This window comes from Poecilia latipinna, unplaced genomic scaffold (genome assembly GCF_001443285.1).
Source record: "Poecilia latipinna isolate Pla-1442-1.1 unplaced genomic scaffold, P_latipinna-1.0 Scaffold27, whole genome shotgun sequence".
Lineage (NCBI taxonomy): Eukaryota > Metazoa > Chordata > Actinopteri > Cyprinodontiformes > Poeciliidae > Poecilia > Poecilia latipinna.
In genome coordinates, this window is record NW_015112643.1 from 599,978 (window position 1) to 618,314 (window position 18,337).

The 18,337-nt window shown below is 36.6% G+C and overlaps 1 protein-coding gene across 6 annotated transcripts in view; it reads left to right on the plus strand.

The window, feature by feature from the left end:
• Positions 1–18,337, plus strand: part of cacna1eb (calcium channel, voltage-dependent, R type, alpha 1E subunit b) — a 74,924-nt gene that overhangs the window by 24,874 nt on the left and 31,713 nt on the right. For all 6 annotated transcript variants that reach the window (XM_015039232.1, XM_015039239.1, XM_015039255.1 and 3 more), the window contains 15 exons: positions 5,260–5,363; positions 8,809–8,967; positions 11,021–11,211; positions 11,305–11,408; positions 11,496–11,611; positions 12,774–12,827; positions 13,113–13,193; positions 14,126–14,335; positions 14,496–14,608; positions 14,945–15,057; positions 15,580–15,711; positions 15,998–16,067; positions 16,474–16,591; positions 17,456–17,523; positions 17,641–17,708. In XM_015039232.1, the coding sequence (XP_014894718.1) occupies positions 5,260–5,363; positions 8,809–8,967; positions 11,021–11,211; positions 11,305–11,408; positions 11,496–11,611; positions 12,774–12,827; positions 13,113–13,193; positions 14,126–14,335; positions 14,496–14,608; positions 14,945–15,057; positions 15,580–15,711; positions 15,998–16,067; positions 16,474–16,591; positions 17,456–17,523; positions 17,641–17,708 (1,701 nt within the window). The remainder of the gene's footprint in view (positions 1–5,259; positions 5,364–8,808; positions 8,968–11,020; positions 11,212–11,304; positions 11,409–11,495; positions 11,612–12,773; positions 12,828–13,112; positions 13,194–14,125; positions 14,336–14,495; positions 14,609–14,944; positions 15,058–15,579; positions 15,712–15,997; positions 16,068–16,473; positions 16,592–17,455; positions 17,524–17,640; positions 17,709–18,337) is intronic.

Consider the following 18,337-nt stretch of genomic DNA (forward strand, 5'->3'; position numbering starts at 1 on the left):
TGTTCTTGCATTGACAGCATGTATTTTGACATATTTGCATTATTTATGAGTGAAAAACAATCTGCAGGCCAGCAGAAAGCAACAAACAATATCCCTCGTTTGAACAGAATTTGTCATTTGCATGCCGTTCTCACAGTGATTCGGTAAAATACAAGTTTGTAAACGCTCTACCATGGCCTAAATATGTAGACAATATATTTAATCTATATCAATGGGTTCCAATCAGTTGTTCATGAATGAAGAGGAAAATTAGTATACTGTGATCCTGTGACACTATACATACACTCAGTAATTATTTATATGACTAACAATGAATAAGTGCCTATTTTTACATGGTCACAATTCAACAAGAGCATATTACTGCTGCTAACACATTATTGTTTTTTTTTCCCCCCAGAATAATTCCAATACCCTTACCATGGAGGTGCATTGTGCTGATGTTGATTTATCTGTGCATTAGTGTCTGCAACACTGTGGTGAAACAGTGAGCAACAACATAATGTTGCTGCTGATTACTGTAGTTTTTGGTGGCGTTCTTCGTGTAGGTGGAGGTGTGTGGGAGAGGGCTCGTTCTGTGCATGTAATGAATTCAGTCTCTCCAGAGTCGGTTTGCTTCAATTTCTGCAAAAGTACTTGTTGTTGAGAGCCCGCCAGGAAGAGACGAGCCTCTCTGTGTGATGGTGGATTTGAGGTTGTCACTTAAATTTCCAACTTGACTTTGGTGTAATCTGCTTATTACCAGTTTCAGAACTTTACTAATGGCTTTCTCAGAATGGACATATTACAGTTGATATTGAAATTAAATTATTTTTGATTCTTTTCAAAGAGTCTGTTCTAAAATAATAATAAAAAAAAATTGTTCACCTCTGAAGGTGGTCTATGACCTTTTTAGATTTTTGTGTTTATAGCAAAGAAGTTAAACAGGTTTGAATAGCTTTTGCAAAGCTCTGCCCTTGTAATTGTTTATTCCAGAGATGATTATATATTCTTGGATAAAATGCACCGATTCACTTTGCTAAAAGCATATACATACTTGAACAAACAGCACAGGAATGAACTGGAACACTGTAAACCTACCAAATAATCGACCTCAATCCTAACTTCACTTGTCAGCTCTCAAAAAAGGAATCATGTCTCTTTTAATTCATCTTATATCGATGGGTTTTAGTGCTGACTTTAATCTGATAGAAAGTCTGTTGAGGGAATAAAATTTAATGGTGATGACAAAGAAGTCTTCCAACATCCAAGATCAGGTGGTATCATCATATTGTAAAAAATAACTAAATATGGTCAGTCAATAAGAATGGAAACGGATCATTTTCAACATGCAATTTACACTGAAACTGTTAAGACAGGATCCATATTTTTTCTGAAAATCAATACTCTTGTTTATTGTCTTTCGAGAGATGCATGTCTCCAAAGGATGGAAATACAATCGAGGAGTCAAATAAATTTTGGAAATATTGATTCTCTTTCTCTCTCTTTATTGGTCTTATTATAATGCGCTGGAAAACATGTTGATATCTGATGTTGCGTATTGTTTTAGTAAAAACAGTTTGTGTGAAAGCTGTATCTAAATGGAATAAAATGACCTCTGTGTGTGTGCGCGCGTGTTTGCGTATGTGTGTGTGTAAGGATGATTCATCAGCTACCACAAACGGCATATTTGTTTTAATTTTGAGCAAGCCTCCCCTGAATTGTTTGCGCTCGAAGTGCAGCCTTGAAGGAGCTGCTGCAGCTGCCTGCCTTTGTTTTGTGTGTGAGGTTTGAAGGCCGTTTCCACAGACTCCCACTGCCGTGCTCCCTCTCAGTCACAGTGTCTCTCGCTGTGTCATCTCTTTGTCTGACACACTCTCACTTGTTACATTTGTGTTCACTAAAACCTAATAAACTGCGCAAAGAAATAGCAATTATTCGCGTGTGCAGCTGTGCCACCAAATATTTCAGCTTTTCAAATATGACATAGAATTTCAGCGCTCCCTTCTGTGCTGTTAGTTCCGCGGTTTGCAACGACATGAGCACAGCCATGCTGACGTGTGCAATACTTCTGACGCATATGCACAGGAGGAAACTATAGAAACCGTGCAAGACTACATCCTTCGTCTCTGTCTGACTGATGTATAATTAAGTGCGTTGAAAGTTGACAGAATTCTGATCGATGAATGCTATTTCAATCCATTTTCTGTGATTTATTCTTCTGTGGTAGAGCACAGTGGTATGGGAATGTCTTCAGATATATTGGCATGAAACAGTTGTTTTTCTTCTTTCTTTTCCATAACGTCTCTTTTTTTTCTGTACTAATTATGTTTACAGTGAGGTGATGCACTGTTGAAAAAAAATGAATAAGCATAGAGCAAGCTAATTTATGGCTGCTAAACCATGATGATACAAAGTTTCCATTCACTGCATCTGTTTATTTATTTTTTACCATGATCACTTTAGTTGAGAAACTGTAATGATGCCAAACAGCTGGTTTCAATGATGCAGGAAGGTGTTAAAACTCTGATTTGTCAGTTATTTCCTTTCATATCTTTCTGTAAAGTCAGTAGCATTGGGAGAAGAAAGTCAGGCAAATAAACGTTCTTCTATGGATTTATGCCCTCCATGTTAAAACCTGTCTCTCTCCTAGAAAAAAAAACAACAACTGCAGGAGCCATTACTGCTAATGCTAACTATATAATAGTGAATCTCATAGATTTCACGACTGGCTCAGTGCTCATCTGTTTACCTGTGTTTGTTTCCTAGATGAAGCCAATAAAAGAGCAACTGCTTCTCAGTAACTCTTTACTTCTTCACTATCATGGAAAGCACTCCTGGAGCTCTGTTTTGGTGCTTTTTGTGTGTGTCGGCTTTAGGGTTTATTATACGGATTTGAAGCAAAACCAAAACGCAAATAGGAACATAAAAAAATTATTTAGTGAAGAACAACAAAATTTACAAAGCAGTAACAAGGTTTTGACAGTAACAAGGGAATGAAACTGGAACCAAAAAACAGGCAAATATGGTAACTGAAGAAATGAACAATGAGAGAAAAAAAAGCTTATATACTCAAACATGGAAATGACAACACAATCAGGTGAAATGAGGTGCAGCTGTGTCAGAATGAAGGAACTCAGGTGATAGGAAACAGGTGTGAAGGTGAGCAAACTGGCAGACTGCGGGAAGGTAAATAAAAAACACTTTCGAAGAATTGGGATTCAAGAGAACTATAAAATCTCTCCAGATAAAAGCAACAAAATCCAAACGCACAAAGAACAGAACACAAAAATAATAATAAAATAAAAAAATAAATAAATGCAAAGGAATTAACCCTGCCAGCAATAATGAATACAGAAACAAAATGGAAAGTCTTATAATAAATATGAACAAATTGGGCAAATTATCAAAACAAGAACACAAATGAAACCCCACGACTCAAAACTTTCAAGGGTGATAACGGAGGAATTGCGGCAAAGCGTACTGTTCTGTTCAATTCAATTCTGTTGTTTTTTGGGGCAGGAGTGGTGGGGAGGTTTGCACAGTGCAGTGATATGACATTCATGGTTGAGAACGGTACACATGTTTTTGTTCTAAACACAAACAACAAGAACCCCACAAAGTCCCAGGTTATTAATCAGACTGTCTGCTCAGTCAGCAGCATGTCAGACATTCAGCTCTAATCTAACTGAAACAGTGTTACCTTAGTAAGAGCAATTGCATTTTCAAATTTAAGAGTTTTTTTTTTTTTTTTTCCTAGATGGAAAGATTTAGAAATTACACAATATTTTTTGTTTAGCAATGGGTGTGTCATAGTGCTCTTTTAATAAGCTAACAGTGTACAGTAACAAGTCGGGGAGGGTCAAAGGTCAGTTACACTATGTCACTTACAGCTTTGCAAAACTGATCATGTTTTAAGTTTCTCAGTGAAATAACAGAAGAGGTATGATTTAAAAAAAAATCAAAAACTTCCATTCTTCCTTCAGCCTATTCAAATACGTTTGCTTTCATTTCTCAACAGTGTAGAAAAATTGCAAATAGTGTAAAAACATTTTTTTTTCCCCTTACTTTTTATTTATGCTTAAAGAGCCTTTTGTCTGCATTGTGAAAACCACATTGTTTTAAGAATGCTGCTTTGCTTTAGTTTGCTATGAGTCTGAAAAATCTTTGAAGATTGATCGTAACAGGGGCGGTCAGCCCGCGCAGCGTTCTGCACCTGCAGTGAACTTTTTGAAAAAGGTTCTGTACATGGTGAGAGCGTTTTCAGATTTCTCCGCATTAGTGCGAGCACGGCCTCACTCATTCACTCGCTTGCTTGGCCTCTCTCCCTCCCACTGCTTTTAGGAGAGATTCTGCGTGGGTTTACACTTGAGTTTCTGCCATGTGCTTTCTACTCCCTGTTCACACACACATATATATATACCCTCCCCCACACTTCCCGGCACCATCCAAAGATTTTATAAGTTTGTATATTTGCTTGTTTGTCTAAATGTGTGTGCATAGGTGTGCATGCGTGCATGTGTGTGCAATCAGCAAAATGGTGACATCTAATAAATAAATCTAATTTCTGAAGTAAATTTTAAATGCTTGTACAGCTAAATAACAATAGGACCTGAACTTCTCCTAATTAAAGAATTAAGGCTTAACCCTGTCTTCCTCTTGGGTTACTTCTAGTACAATTTATGGATTTGAGGTATTTTGGTTAGGCCTTCTTATGGGAAACATCCACATGTGGTTTCTTGTGTAAGCTACAGCGAGTCAGTTGCTCCTGATGCTGTTTTTCGGTGTTTGTGTGGAGGTGGAGGCACATCGATGTGTGCGTGGGTAGATGTGAGTAGAAATGCCTGCCAGGTGTATGTGGTTGTGCATTCTTTGTCTCTCGCCATGCGAGTCTGGTACATTTAATGAAAATACTGTACCACTCGCCGGCTGTGCAGTTGTCTCGGGGTTTTTTTTTCTTCTTTTTTTCTTTTTTTCTGTAACAAATTCACAATTTGATTTTTCCCTTTTTTAAGTAAATGGTTAGTTTCTAAACCCCTTTGTTTTATTTTGTAAATGTATAAAACCAGGTTTTTCCAGCCACCACGCACAGAAATTGTTGACCTCAGGAAAGTTTTAGAAACAGATTTAGATGCCTGTGGGTGTGCTTTACATGTCTCTGTGGCATATTGTGTCAAAAATGAGTCATTGGTTTGTGTAAATACAATAATGTACTGCAACTAGCATACCCAACACTAAACTTTATTTCAGTACATGCCATATTAATACGTTTGCCTCCTCTAGGATCTTGGCCACCGCTGGAGCCCACATGAACATCCCTGTTGATCTTCGGACCCTGAGGGCTGTGCGAGTCCTAAGACCCCTCAAGCTCGTCTCTGGGATACCCAGTGAGTTACTTACTGACCTTCGTCCACCAGATGTTGCGCCTGAATGTTTTCTTCAGTAAAGGAAGAAATATAATCTGCATGAAAGAAAACCAATCTTAAAGCACTGCAATAAAGAAAGCATAATCTACGCAAGTTATTACAACAATCTTATCTTCTTGTGCAGTCAGATTTTTCTTAACAGGAATATAAAGTAGTCAGAATGATTTACATGGCGTTTGCACTGAAAAAGCACTAAAAACAACATAGCTTCACAAATGTTTATCTGTTCGTATTTTTATTGCAGAAAAGTAACACTACATTATTTTGCTGTTAAATAGAAGGTTATAAAAACCCAGACATCCCTTATGGTCCAATCAGCTCAGAGTGAATTAAATATATAAATATATCAAAACCTGTTGTTTAAATCAGTGTTTCCCAGCATTCTACTCCTTGAAAGCATCCCTTCTTTTCACCAGGGTCACCTGCATTAGGTTCACATCCACACTGTGAAATTATCAGTATTATCACAGTTTTGCAAAAATGTGCTAAAATATGCAAGACACATTATTACAACCCTAAGTTATTACAGTGGTGCCTGTAGAAATAATCTTTTTGTTCAGTGTAAATGTTGTTACGGTGCATCAGCATACACATATAGTGTGACCCAAATTGTGGACATTTTTCAACGTTCTAATTCTGTTAATTGAAAATGTGGTGCAGTTTGAACCAGATTTTATAACAAGGAATATCACAGCGTGCCAATGCTAATAAACAGTTTGAAGACGAACTAAAACCAGGACAAGTGGGACAGAAATATTAAAATACATTTTTAAAGGAAAGAAGTTTATAAATTGATAATTACATTAAAAAGGCTCAAAATTTAGTTTGAGTCTTAGCTTAGTTTAGCACTTATTTTTTTAAAGCAGTCATTTAAAGACTAACATACGTTTCAGTAACATCTAAGTTGGTGTTTTCATGCAAAATAAATGAAAACTGCTGTTCTACTGCTTTAAAAGACAATCCATATCTCATGTAGTCTGTGCAGTGAGGGCATTTTGTTATGCTCAATTAGCAAGTGTAAATTGCTTTCCTGCTCTTCTTCTATAGTGTAAAACAGTGGGTGTCTGCTCACATTACAGGGCATTATCACCTTCTACTGCATAAATGCATAGAACTGCCACACTCCATTGATATTTAATGTATTTTTCCATATAATTTTTTTTCCCAGAGCAAAAAGATGTGAACCATTTAAAACAGATCTAAGATTCACTTTTGGTTCTCAAGCTGCCTGTTGAGAAAAAAATAGTTTTGTGAATAAAACTTTTTTTCTCATTGAGTATCCAGAACACTCAATCTCAGTGAGTATTCTGGAATGAGATTAAGTTTTAAATAATAATAATAATAATAATAATAATAATAATAATAATAATAATAATAATAATAATAATAATAATAATAAATAAAACAGAATAGAATACATTAGAACTTGCTATAAATTCAACAAATTTGTAAAAGCCTAAATTGTTTGTGTGCATCACTTCAGGTTAACCCAGCATTCCAATGACATCTATTGCTAGACTTTTATTTGTGTGAAAGACATTCTCTCTATCGCATACAAAAGGAATGTAATTTTTTTTCTACTACCTTTTCAGTATTATAGACCAGATAATGTTTCCCTAAAGACTAGTGTCAGTCACGGCTCTTTGGAAGTTGGACTCATCAGTGGTGATGATGAAAGACTGCAGGAGGGTGGTGGACAACTTTGTCACACAGAGTGTAAAAAACTTTTTTTTAAAAAGCTTGTGGACCAAGTGCACTTTGACCCCTTTGATAGTCGAGGGTTCACAGTGGACAGGGTGGAGGAGGAGCTTGGAACTGTAGTTGGACAATAAACTGGTCTGGTCAAAACATGTAATCTATAAATAAACATGTAATCATTTCTACTCTTTGAGAACGTTTGGATCGTTTAATATCTGTCAGAAGTTGCTGTGGATGTTTTCTGGATGTGTAGTGACCAGCGGCGTAATGTTTGCTTCCTAGGCCAGAGCCACTTTAAGTCATTGCATAATGAAAAAGTCCTGCAAGACTCCAGACAGTTGACATTTAAATGTTTTAGAATTTTGCCAAAAGGCTTGTTTTGGCTTTTCAGCAAACATTTTTTTCTGTGCTGGTTTGTTGAGTACTGAGCTGACCAAAAAAAAAAAAAAAGACTAAAACGTCACTCATTTAAAAGCACTGACTGATCGTCCGTCTACACATAGAACAAAAAGAGATACTGGACTCTACCGTGTCAGGAAGCCTATAAAAGATATGGCAAGCAGAGGGTAGAGTTTCCTGCTAGCATATATGAAATGCTCTCAAAAGCCTTGTTATCCAGCTTCATCACAATCTCACAGACCTCTTGTGGAGACAGCCACATTTCCATTCTTATCAATATGACTGACAATAAATGAATTACTTTTAACAGCAATAAAATACCACGATAATGTTTCTGCTATAATTTAGTAATCTGATATGCTCTGCTCAAACCATCTATATGTGTAGGTAAAGCCTTTTTTTTCTCATTCATTCTTTTAATTTCTTTCCAAAAGTCTGTGGGGAAATTGCTTTGTGATTTCCTTGCCAGTGACTCAGCCCTGGGAAAATCCTCATGCCTTTTAATGAACCGTAGGGCCTATTTAAAGTTCAAATTTGCTTTCTTCATACTCATATTTTTCCACAAATACACGTACATAGAGAATATAATATGTAAATGCAGCAAATAAACTGATCAAAACATTTCTTCATTATTATTTAGTAAGTTACTATTTCATATAAAAAAGCATATTGATCATTTTTTGGGCTTTTCACCTCAGTTCACCCCCAGGCTCTCTAGGGTTCACCGCACACACCTGCTGTCTGGAACAATGCCCTCACAGTTGATTGCTGTCATATAGAAAGACTATCTTCTCCAAGGCAAGAATGTATAACTATGAGTTCTAAAAATAGTTTTTAGTTCCAGTGATAGAGACACACAAAAATAGAGGGTGTCTTCTTCTAAGAGTAAGAGAGAAGTTCTGCAAGTCTGAAAGCAGACAGTCTTTGCCTAACACAACCTAATCCAGTTGCATTTTTTATTCTATATTGCAAGATGAGCATCCTTTTAAGATAATATCCTATTACATTTTTCATGATACAATGCTTTATGCTTTTTAGTATGTTTGGTACAGAGTTGAAAGCCTCAGGGTTTAAGCTTGTTCTTCTTAGAAGATGAAGCTTAAGAAAAAGTTGCTTTGTTCAAACTCTGAAACTGTGCATTTTCTAACCCAATAATTGAAAGTAAAAAGGTAATAAATTGAGAAGCTCTGAAAAAGCTGAGGAAAATTGTGGTACGCCTTTGTAACACAATCATATCAATAATAATGCAAGGATATTGTTATTGTGTTAATTGTGATTGTTTCTTTCACTCTTTGCTCACTTATTACAGGCTTACAGATTGTGCTGAAGTCGATTATGAAGGCCATGATCCCACTGCTTCAGATCGGCCTTCTCTTGTTCTTTGCCATCCTCATGTTTGCGATCATTGGCCTGGAGTTCTACAGTGGGAAACTGCATCACACCTGCCTCCCATCGGACGACATCTTTGGTAAAACTCATACACAATGCAAATAACGTCATCTTTAAATTATATGAGAACAGGCGTTTGGAAAGAAGAAAAATACATTTTTAAAATCTTTAATTCTGTGTGAGTTGATAGGAGCAATTTAAATGCCGCATGAGATCCATCCACTTGGGAGTGAAATTCTGAATCCTGGTTTGAGTTCCTTTTCTGACATGCTGTTTTGAAGTACACCTGTTTCTCCAAACCATTAGGTAGAAACTAATACCCCCAGGGCTTGTTTTTTGGATTATTTATGACCAGCTGTGAATAATTTACAAGCAAGTATGCCAAACATGTGGTTTAGACAATTTTCTCAAAGAGAGGGTGTGAATATCTTTGTCTGAGGGCTTCATGGATTACAGTAGCTGCAAACTCAGAGGTATTATTAGAGTTTCTGTTGGCTGATTTAGATACCGCTTAATTAGTCAACAACTACACTGTAATCACACACCACACCATAGCATTTACTGTCTTTGCCTAGCTGGAGATGGATTTAGCTGCAGAGCCTGAACGAAATTCAGAAGAAAGCAAATCCCTCCTGACTAGTTCTGGTTGCGTCTGCTCAATTATTGAGCAGATATCTGAAAAAAACAAAACAAAACATTTATTTAACAAGAAGTTTACAATTTCTTGGAAAAATTCAATACAATTTTTTCCCCATCTTCTGAGTTTATGAGTTATGAGTTATACAGTCCCTTGGAGAAGTATTTATGCCTTTTGAAGTTTTCCACATTTTACCATATTACTGCCCTAAACTTCAACGTATTGTGTCTCTTATGTGCTGCTTTATGTTAATCTATAACATAAAATCCCAATTATTCACAGTGAAGCTTGTGGTTCTCACTTGACAAAAAGGTTCCAGGAGATATAAATGTTTTTGAAAGGTACTTTATACATCTCGATAATCTTAATAAAACTGTAAATTGCAAACTTTTTTTTTTATTAATTACTATTTGCTTTGACTTTTTGGGAGTATATTTAAGGATGTAGGATGATTATAGGATTTATACATTCTGAATTTAGCATGTTAAACCTCAGTTGTTGGAAGAGTATTCAATTTTACTCCGTAATATTCATGGGGAAAAGACTCCAAACAAAATGGAAATTGATTATAAGAAATCAGCAAAGTGATAAATTGACCCTCATCAAAATGTACTCATGGGCCCCATTTAGATGGAAAAGTGGCTCGATAATGTGCACCAGAAATGACTGACTGTAGATTGCATAATGGCCCAATAGCAAGACAATTCAAAAATTGACCCATATGGCTCCTGCATTCGTTGTTCAGGAGCAGATTTTCCCAGTATCCTTTTTGAGACCCAGTTGAGACCTACATAGAGTGCCTTACTGCCCCAGTTCAGATATAGTAATTAGTCAACCCAAATGGGTTCCATACAAGATGGCCATTGGCTCACTATGTAGCAATCCAGACTGTGCCAAATCCGTGTGGGGCACACATCTACATGTTGGCAGAGAGCCATGGTCACGCTGCGTGCTGAAGTTGGAAAAACAAAACATGATTTGAGTGGAGGTGGACAACAATATATCGTTTGTTGGCAACTGTGTCTAATTAGAGAAAACATCCTTTTCTTAAAACTGGTCATTGTCTCTCATGGGTGTACAGTAAACAACACCACACTTTCTCATCTTGTTTGTTAGATTTTTTTCACCACCAACACGTGAAACAGACAGTTGGTGGATTTAAACAAGAGTGCTCTATAGTACTTTTGTATCTGAAAGCATTTTGTTTTTTTTTTAAATTTTTTTAATAATTCTAATTTTACCACCTGCTTTACTGTCAGTGAACAGATTAGACATTGTTGCAAAAAATTGCAACATTAAAGCTAATTTAAATACAAGGGAATGTCTGGTTTGGTGTTCTCGAAGTTTAGTCATTCTAACTCTGCTTCTATATTACTCAGTTTTATCATGCGCTTAGTCTATCAGAAAATTTAACATATCAATGCGAGCGTTGCTGAATGTACTATAAATGCATTGCGGTGACACATACTGAATAGCTGTGCTTTATTTCTTCTAGATAATGAGACTGTTGACTCATCAGAGTTGGCATTTGCATGCGGCGTGAGGAAATGTCCGGAAAAGTACGACTGCAACGACACCTGGATTGGGCCCAATGACGGCATTACGCAGTTTGACAACATTCTATTTGCTGTTCTCACCGTCTTCCAGTGCATCACCATGGAGGGCTGGACAGCTGTGCTTTATAATGTGAGTCCGTACACTTAGTCAGATTAAGAACCATGACTCATCAGACTGATTACTGTCAAATCTTTAATCATTTGAACATTACTGACATTGCAGACTAATGATGCTCTGGGCACCACATGGAACTGGATGTACTTCATTCCTCTCATCATTATTGGCTCATTCTTTGTGTTGAATCTAGTGCTGGGAGTTCTGTCAGGGTGAGTGGGCTTCTTCCTGTGTTTGCAAGAAAAAAATGTCTCGGTGTCAGCATAGTGGAGTAAGACAGCTGTTTCCTGCCTCCTCAGAGAATTTGCCAAGGAAAGGGAGAGGGTGGAGAACAGGAGAGCCTTCATGAAGTTACGTCGGCAGCAACAAGTGGAAAGAGAACTGAATGGCTACCGAGCCTGGATAGACAGGGCAGGTACTAAGAAGAAGAAAAACTTTGCATCTTGCTTTTCTGCAGTACTGTGTGATAGAATTGTGACCTATTAGGTTTTCCTAAACAATAGCAAGTTTGGAAATAGTTTTTTTGGACACAATTAAATTACACATCTTTGCCGGAACATTTAATTTAATGATTAGATTTCATTATGTGGCTTATAGTGGTTTATATTTACAAATGTTAACTTAGTGCTTTTTATAAGAGAATCAGGTTCAATTAATACCCAGCTACATAGAATCCAATTTGGTCCAATTTGAAGTCAGATCAGTTCAATTCATTCCAATACAATTCAAGCATAGAGTCAAATTCAAAACAGTCTTGGCCATGAGTATTTTCTATCAAAAGTAAAACAAAAACACAAAGTTAATGGCAGTGGTAGCTTCGTCAATTACTCAATCAACGGTAGAGTCAAGTGTAACTTTCATTAGGCTAATGGACGCAAAAGCTCAATGACTCCACCCAGGAAAAGACACACTGATAAACATAGAATCACTGGGATAGCTGTACCTTTTTATAGAAAAGACATGGGCAGGAATACGAAGAAGTCGCCGCAACGGCTTTGTTGGTCATCTCAAGGAAAGCGGCACATTCAAACACAGAAGGTTTAAAGACTTTGGGTTTAAACCTCACCGAAGCTGCGTGAACTACCCAAGCCCTGGCATGTTTTGGAAAGTGACTCCTCTACCAGGGTTTGAGATCTTCATCAGAGTCGCCGAGTTGAGAAGCACAAACACGCAGTGCTGTAATGGCATTCTACATTGCTTGTCTCCCACGCAAGCAGAGGGTGAGAAAAAGGTGATACTGACTCACTGACTTAAATTTGTGTGCATGTACGTATGTGCACGCGCATCTCACTGTTTACATGCCCGAGTGTGTGCGCGATGTAGACGCTGTGCATAGTTATGTGTGCACAAATGTGGGAGAGTGTGGGAAGAAGGAGAAAAGAGAGACAGAATACAAGAGAGATCGAGAAATCACTCTTCAGAGAAGGTCAACCCGGCCTCTTAAGGTAGAGCTTACATCAGTTCCTGCGAATGTTTGTAGACATGCTAAACTATTTATCCCTGAGAACTGTAAAGCTCCTCTTCACATGGTTTGAATTGTTGCTTTGTATGTAACATCCAGTGTTATTGCATTACAGAGGAAGTCATGCTTGCAGAGGAGAATAAAAATTCAGGCAGATCCCCATTAGATGGTAAGTTCCTGTGTTGTTGGAGAAGTTTTCTTTTTTACTTTTCACTTGTCAATGTCTTGTTTTATTCAATGAATTTTAAATTGGATTTAACTTTTAAAAAAAACAAATTAGAGAATTGTTAGTGTTTGTAACAATTCAAACTCAATGATTGTATTTTCAATTGGCCTCAGAATTCTGGTTATCATGTCATTGCCACTGATTTATTACTTGTCGTGGTGCTAACATCGTAATAAAATTGTCACAAGAAGTTCATTTCTTCCATTTTGTGTTACTTTTTTTTTTCAGTGCTAAAACGAGCAAGTAAAAAGACAGGTGCACGGAGAGGCGCACCAGGAAGTGACAAGTACACAGACATGTCCACTGCCAGTAAGTCAAGGGCATTTCTCATTTCTTTTAAACTTACAGTAGAAATTTTTTGGACAACTGAATGACCGGCAGTTCAAATAACCTGGAAGACCTGTAAAATCTTAATCTAGGTAAAATGTTGGCTTGACTGATTTTCACTAATAAAATGTATTCAGAACATAATATGAACAGTGTCTACATTATATAAGCAATAAAGAGCTATTGGCAGCTAAGCTTCAAAACTTACAGAGTAGTCTAATCTGCTGTTGTCTCATTCTTTACCTGCTTAGCAACAGCATGTTACACATTTACTGGTGCCCTGTGTGAAAAGTATATTGGATATCATATCGTTAAATATCGTATTAGAAAAATCTCACAAAATTTTTTTTTTTAGAAAAATACATCCTTAAGTTTAAGTTAATTTTTTAGTTTGACATTAAAATATAAAATGAGTTTATTTATTTATTTATTTATTTATTTATTTATTTATTTATTTATTTATTTATTTATTTATTTATTTTTCAGAAAATAAATATGGTGGCATATTTATCAAAAGCCCCACAAAGAAGAGTATCAAAAGTATCTTGGGGCTCTTTATTAGCAACCTGAGTTCACGTTTTACAAATATGACACAGAGGTCCATTTCTATTAGTCATTCTTCAAATTGAGAAAGAAAAGAAAGCATGACACTCAAGTCATTATTAACGAGCTTTATCTTGCCACCACAGACTGTGAACAGAGTGGAAAGGGACTGAAAAAAAAAATCCTAATATAACACTCTGGCAAAGGGTGGGATTTGTTTTGTACTAAGATTGTATTAAACCAATTTGAAACATTTTCACCAGGGGTGTCTCTAATTGTGGAGGATCCTTTTCTTCATATTTAAATTTTTTAATTAAGGCATAAAATCTTTTTATTTTGGTCATCGATGTTCCTATTTTTCCCACCTCTAGGCATGTCAAGATCAAGAATGAACTTTCGCAGCGGCCGTCGTGGCCCAGCTGCCTACCTGCGACGTAAAGAGCGCATGCTGCGCATTTCCATCCGCCGCATGGTGAAGACAGACACATTCTATTTGATGGTCCTCAGTCTGGTGGCTCTCAACACCATCTGCGTGGCCATCGTGCACCATGACCAGCCTGACTGGCTGACCATCATCCTCTGTGTGTTTCAATCATGAACAGCTGACAGGGTTTTTCTTTTTAACTAACACCTTGAAGAGAAAAATTTAGGTCACGTTTAACGATGGAGCCGTTTGTGATTTTATCGTGCCTCGTTTGAGCTTTTTGACATGACTGGTTCTGGTTCTCTTCATATCTGCAGACTATGCAGAGTTTGTGTTCCTGGGGCTGTTTCTGGCTGAGATGTTTTTGAAAATGTACGGTCTGGGTTTCCGGCTCTACTTCCATTCGTCTTTCAACTGCTTCGACTGTGGGGTGAGATCCTTCGTCTTTTATTCTGACTCCATGTGACTGTAGAAAAACAAAAACAGAATAATAATTTTTTTTGCTTCATAGACATTAATGTTTCAATTTCTTGCTCCATAATAAATACTTTGATATATCACTTAGAATAAACAGTTATTCTTTTAGACTGTAATTAAACAACATCTCAAACTAATAAAGCCCCACCTATAAACTCATTGCATGCTTTTTGCCTGATCTAGTAAGACTTGAACATATCCCTCCTATAGCTATATTTTTCTTAACAGTCAAGATTAAAGTCATGGAGCATAATTTGCTTTCCTTCTTCATGTGTAACATGTTTTGCAGGTCATTATCGGCAGCATCTTTGAGGTGGTGTGGGGCTTTTTTAGGCCCGGCATGTCGTTTGGCATCAGTGTACTGAGAGCGCTGAGACTTCTGAGAATATTCAAGATCACCAAGTGAGTCTGTCAGCCTTCAAAAACAACAAAAATGAAGTGAGAAAACATGTCACTGTGAGGGTCAGAAAGTTTTAGTCAGATAGATTTATAATTTCTTCAGGCCTTTATTAAATGTAAGACTTGAAAAATACCATAAAATAATAACTTCATTTTTTTTTTAACCTAATAGCCAGAGATGCTCATGTGACTTAATTTTACACCTATATGATATCTAAATTTAATTAATCTATATATTATGTTAAAAGCTACATAGCAGTTTTTTACAACAGATTTTGGCTACTTTATTTAAATCCCTGTTTCCAATATTAGTGGCAGTATAATTGCTATTACAGTAGGCCAGTTTCAGTAGCAGAAGTCTTTTGCATAATTGTAGATTAAAAAAAGAAAAGAATCTGTCTGCATTTTAGACTTTTTAAGGTCCAAAATTAGAACTGTGGGATTTAAAACCTTTAATGACTTTAAGACCTTGTAGAAATTCTGGTTTCAGAGAAATTGATGTCAATTTTTTTTTTTTTTTGGCAGGTACTGGGCTTCTCTCAGGAACCTGGTTGTTTCCCTGATGAGCTCCATGAAGTCCATTATCAGCCTGCTTTTTCTTCTCTTTCTCTTCACTGTGGTGTTTGCACTGCTCGGGATGCAGCTTTTTGGAGGGAGGTATGAACCGACTTCCATTTACTGTGAGTTCCTGTAAAACCAGTTTCTATTTTTCACTTTGTTTTAACCTACACTTCCAAACGAGTTGTCGTTCTGAAACAGTATTTACTGGGTTAAAAATGGAACAGCAGTTTCCTCAATGGCTTCTTAGAGGGAAGAAGGAGAGGAAGCGTTATGTCTGGATGAAAATAACTCTCTGCATCCTCTTCCTCCTCTTTTTTTTCTTCCTCCTGTTCTTCCTCCTTGGTCATATCTGACCCTGCCTCTCTATCTGCTTTCCCTCTAGGTTCATCTTTGAAGATTACACTCCCACCAACTTTGACACGTTTCCAGCTGCCATCATGACAGTGTTTCAGGTTTGGCTCCCACAGATCCCCCCACCATCCTGCCTGCTCTCCATGACACATTGCACCCTGGGATATTTCTCACCCCAGGCGCAGATTAAACAACTCTGCTCAATCGCTCTCCGCCCCCTGCCTCCGCGATCGTCCCACACATCCAAGCACACATATGCGCACATGAATATCAGACAAGGGAAACGTGAACAAGTCCACATCAGATCTGCTTCAAACCAACTGCACTGTGAAAGAGTGTTTTGATCAGCACACATATTAGCTCGTCACCCTTTTTAATACCGTATTGTTATCGGAAAGGGGGGATTCGTCTGCGGTTTGGAGTATTTTTAAGCCAACGTTGGCTTTAATCAGGCCTGAGCTGTGTAATTATTTCTGCTATATGTTCCGCGCCTTTAATTACCTGCAGATTCTGACTGGTGAGGACTGGAACGAGGTGATGTATAATGGGATCCGCTCGCAAGGAGGCGTTCAGTACGGCATGTGGTCATCCATCTACTTCATAGTGCTCACTCTGTTCGGTAACTGTATCCTTGTTGACCTCAGAAGTGGCCAGAGAGCTGTGATGTAACCGGGACCCTTGTGCACCATCACTTTTGAAAGTATTCAGATAAAAGTGGCAATAATGGATTCTTGAAAAATTCAATTATAAGAGCGGCTTTACAGTGTAAAAATAGAAAAGCATTAACAGTGAAATGAACTAAAATAGTCCGTTTTAGCCATATTGGGGAAATAAGTTGTTACAGTTTTTGTCAGAAGTTTGCATTCAGTTATCACTGACATGAGTTATTTATTGATAACTATCTTCCCTATCTTCAAAGAATAAAACTAATAATAATAAATAAAGATTTGTGCATTTTTGGTATTCTGACCACCAATTTTCAATTATGGGTTTGACTTATTCTGTGGCATGAAAAAAAACACTCTGTGATTTATATTTTCTTGAAAACAATAGATGTGGTACAAAAAATACAAACAAAAACAGTTAGGACTAAATTTTGTAGGCTCATGTTAGCTTGTTTAAAACAAGCTAACTTGTTTTCCAGTCTGAGATATAATTGAAGCTGCATATTGTTTTTCTGTTGTGGCTATGTCCACCAGTTACCTGAAAATGTACAGTTTTTGCTGTTAATGTCATTAAGTAATGTAGATAAGAAAATCTACATTTTAAATGACTGCCTCTCTAGCAAACTATTTTCATGTTGCTCTCATATTGCTAATAAAGACGCTGAATTCCTTCTGGGCATTTAAGAACTTGTTGACTTGGAAATCAAATAAAAGCTGTATATCTTGATATATCCTGTGTCAAATTTAAAATCGTAGTATTTATTTTTTTAAACAAAAGAGATGGTGAATCTTTGCTAGCCAATCCTTAACAACCTTTATGACAGACACACTACTTAATGTCTTCTTGGCTATCGCTGTGGATAATTTGGCAAACGCGCAGGAACTAACCAAGGTTTGCATTTTTTTTATAACAATATTGTGCGAACTTGTAAAAATTATTCATTTTCATGTATTTTCGTGTTTAAAACTTTAAATGTCAAATCGTTGTTTATGACATTTGTATCCCCAGGATGAAGAAGAGGAAGAGGAGTTCTTCAATCAGAGATATGCAAGAGGAAGAGACGGATTGATATCAGAGTAAGTTATTGGTTTACATCTTACACCAGTCTTTTTAAAATAAGACAGAATTCATTGATATTTTAGCGTATAACCAAAACAAACCTCAGGTTGATCTGATCAACCTTTGTTGTTTTCTTCGATTTGTTATCTAAATGATAGAAAATACTACTAAAGGAGACAAAATAAACTCCTATCTTCATGTAATAATATTGCAGGATTGATGCGTTTTTTTCCCCCATCAATATTAAAAAATACTGATATTTTACTTTTGGACATATGGACATAACAGCTTTAAAAAAAAGCACAGATCTTTCAAACTCTGTGACTGCTTTAGCTTTGAATATGTACGTATCATTTGTGTGTAACATATATAAGTGTAAGTCATTTATGTGTTGCAACCACTAATATGCTTATCAATGTGAGTTTTTCTGGTTCCATCTTGTTGTCTTGTTATATTCTTGTTATGTGGCACTGAACAAAATCATTTGATTCATAATGTCTCTCAACTCGGCAATTTTTGAGCTTCTATTTTGATGCAGACAGAAGTATGTCTTAATAAAATTTAAATATCACAGAAATATATATATATATATATATATATATATATATATATATATATATATATATATATATATATATATATATTT